This window comes from Onychomys torridus, chromosome 8, assembly GCF_903995425.1.
Source record: "Onychomys torridus chromosome 8, mOncTor1.1, whole genome shotgun sequence".
NCBI classification, from domain to species: Eukaryota; Metazoa; Chordata; class Mammalia; order Rodentia; family Cricetidae; genus Onychomys; species Onychomys torridus.
In genome coordinates, this window is record NC_050450.1 from 72,176,602 (window position 1) to 72,184,735 (window position 8,134).

Here is an 8,134-nt window from a genome sequence, read left to right on the forward strand (position 1 = left end):
ATGGTCAGGAGGAGTTTGCTAGCAAGAATACCAGAAAGGATTTAAGCATGTAAGCCCAGCACTTCAGGTGTAGCCCTGTAAAAGCGAGTGCATCAGAGGGCTCACACATCCAGAATCACTGTTTTGCTGATGCCACTTCTAAGCAAACTTCTCCAGTTGTTCTAAATGTACAGTCACAAAAAGAAGCCAGCAAAGTGCAGAGCATTGTTCCTTGAAAAAGAAAAATTGGAAACCACCTGAAAGCCCTAATCTAGAGAGTTAGTGAAGTAACCTGTGGTGACTCTTCACATACGAGGTGTTGTAAGCATTTTGTCAGGGAGCACTCTCCAGGTAACAGGACTATCTCCACACGGCTGGGAGGAAGGCTGCCAACATGGTGATTGGGTTGTGCATAGTGATAAAATCCCGTGTCTGTAAGTATTCTCTGCCTTTCTCAACTATCTTTTTGTTTGTTTGTTTGTTTGTTTTTTGAGACAGGGTTTCTCTGTGTAATTTTGGTTCCTGTCCTGGATCTCTCTCACAGAGATCCGCCTGGCTCCGCCTCCCGAGTGCTGGGATTAAAGGCGTGCACCACCACCGTTCTTCTCAACTATCTTTAATGAGTATTTATTACATTTGTAATGGGAAATAAATTTTCCCTCTGGTAGAGAATTCTCATTGTCTTCACACAATCAAACCCTTTCCCCAAAACCTTTTTGGTATCGTGGCCACTTCTCAGTCGTTCTGATGGGTTATCCGGTGTCTGAACTGTGTGGTAGGGTCTTTAGCCGCATTAAATCTACACAGTGACTGGACAGCTTCACTCTGCCGCTGTCCTGTCCCGGAGCAGGGAAGGACCAGAGGCATCCTCCGGCATGCTCTGTGCTCCATCCTCCCTGAGAAAGGTGAGTTAGGGAAAACCGAAGATGTACAAAGGCTGTTGCTAGGGAGTAGATTGGCGGGGCATAAGGTTAATGAGAAAAGCAGCAGGACCTTGTCCTGGCAGACTGTAAATCTGAAGTCAAGTCACTTTCTGTATCTTCCCCTGATTTATATCCCAGAATGGTAGAGCGATTATGGGCCTCCCAGTTTGAATTTAGGGTCACTCAGTGGTAGACAGTGTGTTTGCTCTTGTGTCTCGTTTTGTTATGTTTTTGAGAGAGTGCTTAGTGTGCTTGCAGCCTTGGTTAGATAGATTCCTCATCTCTCCCCAAACAAACAAACAAACAAACAAACAAACAATAAAACGCCAGCTCTGTGTTTTCCACCTAAAGATGCCCCGTGTGTAATGTGCATCACAGTGGGGATGCCTGGGAAAAGCACAGTCTCAACTCCAAAATGGGACTTAATGTTTTATTAAGCTGAATCTTACAGGGCTGGAGAGATGGATCAGTGGTTAAGAGCTCTGGCTGCTCTCCCAGAGAGGACCCAGGTTCAGATCCCAGCACCCACATGGCAGCTCACAACTGTCTGTAACTCCAGTTCCACAGGGCCCAACACCTTCCCACAGGCATACATGCAGGCAAAATACCAATGCACATAAAATTAATAAATAAGTAATTTTTTTTAAAACTGGATGTTATGTAGCGAAGCCCTTTAATGCTCTGGGTGACTGTGAACTGAAACTCCCTCTTGTGGTAGAAGCAGGTGTTTCTCTAACAGGAAAAGCCGTCTACTTCAGTGACTTGTGGATGCTCTGATGGCCCTGAGTGAAGGTCAGCCAAGCTTTTATCTTGTGGATCTGTTGGATCAAAGGAACAATTCAGCCCCAGGAACAAAATTTTAGCATATAAAACCTAATAAAAGAAAAAGGACTTTTTCTCCAGCTTTGTGGTCAACTAGAAGCCGTACATGCATGCCTTTTGATTCCTTTGTCCCTTGGTAAGTCCTCCCAGCGTGGTGACTTTCAGAGTGTTTACTTACTTAATGCTGCCCAATATCAAGAGACCAGTGTGCTTTGATGATAGCCTCTCCCCACCCCTGCTCATCTTGTAAGCACCATACTTTAAAGACAGCATCTTTACTGTGTCCTCAGCTGACAAATGGCACTCTCAAACATGCCCTGTGACACTAGAACCTATTTTACTTTATATGGCAATTAGAACTTCAGAGGCGAGCAGGACGGCACCTTTAATCCCAGCACTCCGGAGGCAGAGGCAGGCGGATCTCTGTGAGTTCAAGGCCAGCCTGATCTATAGTGTGAGATCCAGGACAGGCACCAGAACTACACATAGAAACTCTGTCTTGAAAAACAACAACAAAAAAGACAGCGTTTCTCTGTGAAGCTCTAGCTGTTCTGGAACTCGCTCTGTAGACAAGGCTGGCCTTGAACTCAGCGATCTACCTGCTTCTACCTCCTGAGTGCTGGGATTAAAGGTGGATGCCACCGTTGCCTGCCTAGGAGAGCTAATTTTATCATTTGGAAGATTAACTTAGTCACCGTTCTGGCAAATTACAGTGTGCCCTTTTCATTTGCTTTCCTGTGTGCCCCATAAACAGATATTGTTGGGCTTTTATTAATTTGACTGATTTCAGGTCTCGTAGTTTTCTCATTTTCTAGTTATTTCTCCATTAGTCCCTGATGTGGTAACAAGATGTCAAACTGTCCTTGATGCTCAGAACTGGAGGAATTATTTGATGCTAAAGCCAGAACAATCTTGGATAAATGCATCCCAGAGTGTGGTTGGTCAGCCTAGTCTTGGTCAGCCTAGAGTAGTGGTTCTGGGTGGTATAATCACCCGGTAGTTCTGCTGCTGCTGGGCAGCTCTTCCCAGCTCCATGTTCAGTGATGGCACACAGCAAGCTTGAGAGTCAGCCAGGATGGGGTACTTACAATACGGAATTCAGCAAATGTTTCCCCGGGGCTTGGCTTGTTGATTTACTGGCTGTTTACATTTAAGAGGGGGATGAGAAGATGCTGAGGATGCAGATCTCTGATGTGTCGAGCTGTGGCCTGGGAACAGCATGAAAACCGAGGAAATGAGCCTGTGGCCCGCAGTCACTCAAGTCTTCGGCCAGTGAAGTTTTCAGAATGTTCTTGTTGTGTCAGTTTAGTGTTAAGTCTGATCAGGACCTGGGGGGTGGCTCAGTGGTTAAGAGCACAGACTGCTCTTGTAGAGGACCCAGGTTCAATTCCCAGCACCCACATGGCAGCTCACAACCATCTCTAACTCCAGTTCCAGGGGATCTGATATCCTATTCTGGTGTCCATGGACTCTGTCTGCATGTGCACAGAAGTACAGGCAAACAAAACACCCATGCACATAAAAATTTAAATCATCAACATTCATGCCAGTATTATACTTATTTGTGAAAACAAAAGTTGACTATAATAGATTTATAGGATGGGAAAAAATGAAAAATAAATATGTTCTTTGAAAATCGTTTGGCAGTTTGAAATTTACAGTGAGGTGAACATACATTCTCTGCTGCTGTTTTTGGCTTTTAAGTAGTTTTGTTTGTTGTTTGGTTTGGTTTTTTTAGTTTATTTTATGTGCATGTGTGTTTTGCCTGAATGTATGCCTGTGTAAGTGTGTCAGATCCTCTGGAACTAACTCTACAGACAGTTGTGAGCTGCCATGTGGGTGCTGGGAATTGAACCCAGGTCTACTGGAAGAGCAGCCAATGCTCTTAACCACTGAGCCAGCTCTCCAGCTCCTGGTTTTGGTTTTTTGAGATAGGTTCTCACTATGTAACCCTGGCTTGCCTGGAACCTACTATATAAGCCAGGCTGGCCTCCAAGCCACTGGGAGCTGCCTGGCTCTGCCTCCCAAATACTGTAATTAAGGTCCTGTGCCACAAGGACTTTAAGGCCTGGAAAATACTCAGAATATTTTTGTCCCTGCCTAAAGTTCACTGTAGCTCTTTCATAGTAAACCCCTGATCTGATTCCAAAAGCGGCCAACCTGATTTCCCTAGCCAGAGATTCCTGTTTTAATACTTGATAAACATGAAGTGATATCACATGTTAGCATTCTTGTGTCTGGCTTGCTTAGTAGCATAATATTGAAATGCAGTTATGTTGATCAAATGTCACCTTGCTCCCTGGCTGAGTAGTAGTCTGTTGTATTAATACACCACAACTTGTTTATCCATCTTCTTATTACTAGACACACGGTGCCAGATTTGACTAATATGGATACAGTTGCTATGAATGCTTGTTTTGGAACAAGATTTGTCGACATATATTTTCATATTATATTATAATATTTTCATATTATAATATGTCATAATATAAGCATATTACTTAGCACAAGCCCAAGCCTGGCTCTTGCTGCTGACTTTCAGGTCTCACTCTTAGCATTAGCTGGGCAGTACGACCCATCCCCCATCCCCCCCCCCCCCCCCCACACCTCTGACCTTGGCAGCTGCCACTCAGCCTGAACCAAGCTCTGCTCTCTTCTGTCCTTGAGCGACTCTTCTCAGCTGCCCAAGCCTCCCGCCTTTCTAACCTACACATGCCCGTGCCTGTGGATTCTGCCCCTCTCAGCCCTCCCCTCCACGTCTTAGTGGTCAGCCAACTGAAGCTGCACCTTGAGGACTGCCACCCCGGTCGCTTGCTGACGCTGCCCCAAGAAGACAGGGTTGTACCTGCGATGCATACTTGGTCCCGTCTCACTCCTTCCGTTCCGTCTGGTTCCCTGGTGTTCTAGCCTCTCCTCCCCATCTCCTTGGCTTGGCTCCCACCCTTGATTTCTTCTCTTAGCTGGAATTTGCTTAGATGTCTTTGCTTTGTGCTGCTTGTCTGTGAGATATCCTCCCCTTCCCCTGCCACTCCTGACCCATCACCCCATCACTCCATTGACCTTCGATAGTCTCATCAATACTCAGGCAGGATGATTCTGAGTTCCAGGAAGTATTCTCTTGGCTAAGTACCCCTTTTGAGTGTCTGACACCAGTACATATCCCAAAGTAAGTACTGTAGCACTAATGGCCTTGCATTGCTTGACACCCCCTAACTCCACCCTAGACCATGAGGTCCCCAAGGCTGGGAGGTGGTTTTTCGCCCACTGGCATCGCTAGCACCTAGAACATAGCAGCTACTTGGCAGATTCGGGAAACTGAGCACTTGTGTTATTAGCTGACTTAATTTTACAGTTGACCTACACAGCATTTGAAATTGCTATGTCCTTACCCATCTTTACCCATTCATCCTCAGCCAGATGAAAACTCCCTGGATTTTTCCTCCTGTATGTTACGGCCTGGGATTAAAAACGCTCAGGAGCTGGCTTGTGGGGTGTGTCTCTTAAACGTGGACTCCAGGAGCCGGGTAAGTCCTTGCCTTCCCCCTTCAAGTGGTAAAGTTCATTGCTAACGTGACCTGGAGGACAGCCATATGTAGCCCACTTTATAACAAGCTCTGTGACCAGAGATAGGGATTTTGAAGTCTAGAAAGTTCTGTAGAAGCAGATGTGTTGTTTTCTACAGGACGATGGAGAAGCTGCTGAGGGAGTGGACAAAGTCCTTCCCTCCCTGTTGGGCATGCTGTTCACAGGGTCTCTCCAGCACTCCATGAACAGGGGTGGGGAGAAAATGTCAAGCTATGTGGATTCACCTGGAGGCAAGCAGCCTGTTCTAGGGACTTTTTTTTTTTTTTGAGCTGAGGATCGAATCCAGGGCCTTGCGCTTGCTAGGCAAGTGCTCTATCACTGAGCTAAATCCCCAACCCTTTTTTTTTTTTTTTTTTTTTTTGACTTTATGGTTTCAACATTATTTCAGAAAGAAGAGAAGCCTGCAGAAGAACAGCCTAAAAAAGTATGAGCCAGTTACAGGTTACCTTAGTGTCTCCATCTCAGTCTTATGTGTTGAGAGGCCAACAGACAATTCTGTGGCCGTCCTGGACTGTGCCCGTCGTGAATCCTCTACTGATTCATAACTAACGTGTCTATGTGGGGCCGCTGCTGTCTTGTTTGCGTGCTTGTTGCTGCCCGTCCTCTCCTGGCGTTGTCATTGTCCTTCTCTGCCACGCACCAGAACCTTCTAGAAGACAGAAACTGTAGTGACACCGGGTTTAGAGGATGACATTCAGGTTTTAAGATTTTGTCTGTGGTGTTTAAGACAGCCAGCTGCAGAGTGTCACCTGCTATGGGTCACCGGAGCTGCAGATGAGGGGGTTGTTGTATGTCCACTCAGTTGTCACTCCCAATAGTTAGAACTCAGTGGTTCTCAACCTTCCTAATGCTGCGGCCCTTTAATACAGTTACTCACGTTGTGGTGACCCCCAACCATACAACTATTTTGTTGCTACTTTATAACTCTAATTTTGCTAATGTTCTGAATCGTAATGTAAATATTTGATATGTGAACCTAGAGTGGGTCATGGCCCACAGGGTGAGAACCACGGCATTAGATCATAAGAGTTAATGTCAGCTGATTTCTAGCTCTTTTCAATCTTTTCAGTCCTGATAGGCTGTAGTCAGCCACGGAAGTCTAAGGGTTCACATGTTACAGTAATGGGAGCCTGCAGGGAAGGGGGCCCTTACAGTGAGGGAACCAATTACCCACAGCCCTTGGCTATTTTCGTTCCCGTGTCCTGCTCTTTCCTCTCTCCTATAACCTCTGTCTGCCTTTTCTGTGAAGATTGGGCCCTTTGCTGAAACTAGGCTGAATGGTACTGATTTTATACCTTTAGTTAGCAGTAAAATAAATAAATAAAAAGACTTTCCTACTTGAATCCTATAACCACTGCTCAGCTTTTGTCTGTGTGCGCCCTTCGGGCCTCAGCCTCTGTGACACCTGGGGATTGCCTTTGGTGGCTGCTGACAAGCCCTCAGATGCAGGGAGAGCCTGACTTGACCCACATCTATTTCTGGCAGGCATTCAACTCGGAAACAGACAGTTTCAAGCTGGCCTATGGAGGCCACCAGTACCACGCCAGCTGTGCCAACTTCTGGATCAACTGTGTTGAGCCCAAGCCTCCCGGCCTCCTCCTGCCGGATCTGCTCTGAGAAGCTCCAGCTGATTTCTGGTTGTTCCTGCCACATAATGTGGGGTGACTGGGACCAGTAAACAGAATGCAGGAACTGCAAAGGCCCCTTCCATCCGTCTCTTTGAAGCATTCCCCAAGAGGTGGGGTGAAAAACTCTGTGTCGGAGGTTCCCATCAGACAACCTTTGACCACCACTCCCCCCACCTGCTTTGAGACTAGAGGTAAACTGCTAGACCTAAACCACACCGGGCACCGGACGCTTGTTTGCTGCTCTCCTCTGATTTTTGTGGATGGTGGTGTTGGCTTGATTTTTTTTTTTTTTTTTTTTAGGATAGGATCTTGATGCATGCCCCCAGCTGACCTTGAATTTGTAGCAATCCTCCTGTCTCTGCCTCCCAAGTGCTGGATCACAGGCATGTGCCCCATACCCTATTTCTCTTATTCTCTTAAGATAATTTAAAATGTAGACCACAGTTTTCTGTAAGGAGTAATCTGCTGCTGAAATGTGAAAAACTAATGAAAGAAGAAAAATAAGTTATCCTAGGACTGGAATCTGCAAGTTTGTCTCCAGCCAATGATCGCTTGTCTCCAACATGAGGGTCCCATGAAGCAGAACTCAGTTCTCTGCATTTCACTTGTAAATACTTGAAATGAATAAAAGGGGATTGTGATTCAACTGACACCCTGTACTCGTCTCCACTGGACAGTGGCAGGCAAGGAGGGCACAGCTCCCCACTCACATCAAACCCACCCTCCTCCCCTTCCCTGAAACTCAGCTCTCAAGGAGACCCTCCCCACTTGGACAAGGCCCAGAGCCTGTGTCCAGACACATGCCCTTCTCCTTGAAGCCTTTACCCAGATCCTGCCATTTTGCCTCTATATCAAGACTGGTACAGAGCATGGTGTTTTTCCTCCAGACAAAATCTGTAACAGCCATGGAATGAAATCTCTTCACAGTGACCTCTCTCCACATTCCCAAAGATGACTGCATTGGTGCCGGCCGGCAGTGCTGGACTTTGCAGGACTTCAGGAGAGACCTGAGAATGAACCCAGGGTGAGAGTGGAGTTCTAGGCCCAGTGCAGTGGGTCTCAGCCTTCCGAACGCTTCGACCTTTAACACAGCTCCTCATGCTGTGGTGACCCCAACCATAACATTATGTTCATCGCTACTTCATAAGTACAGTTTTGCTACTGTTATGAATCATTATGTAAATATCTGATATGTGA

General features: G+C 46.3%; 1 protein-coding gene across 7 annotated transcripts in view; it reads left to right on the forward strand.

Annotated features, from left to right (window-relative positions):
• Synrg (synergin gamma) overlaps positions 1–8,134 on the forward strand; it is a 76,706-nt gene extending 68,572 nt beyond the window's left edge. For 4 of the 7 annotated variants that reach the window (XM_036195182.1, XM_036195184.1, XM_036195181.1 and 1 more), the window contains 3 exons: positions 5,138–5,248; positions 5,698–5,733; positions 6,795–8,134. In XM_036195182.1, the coding sequence (XP_036051075.1) occupies positions 5,138–5,248; positions 5,698–5,733; positions 6,795–6,926 (279 nt within the window). In that variant the 3' untranslated portion in view covers positions 6,927–8,134. The remainder of the gene's footprint in view (positions 1–5,137; positions 5,249–5,697; positions 5,734–6,794) is intronic. The other 3 variants (XM_036195188.1, XM_036195183.1, XM_036195187.1) reach the window with 1 other exon arrangement.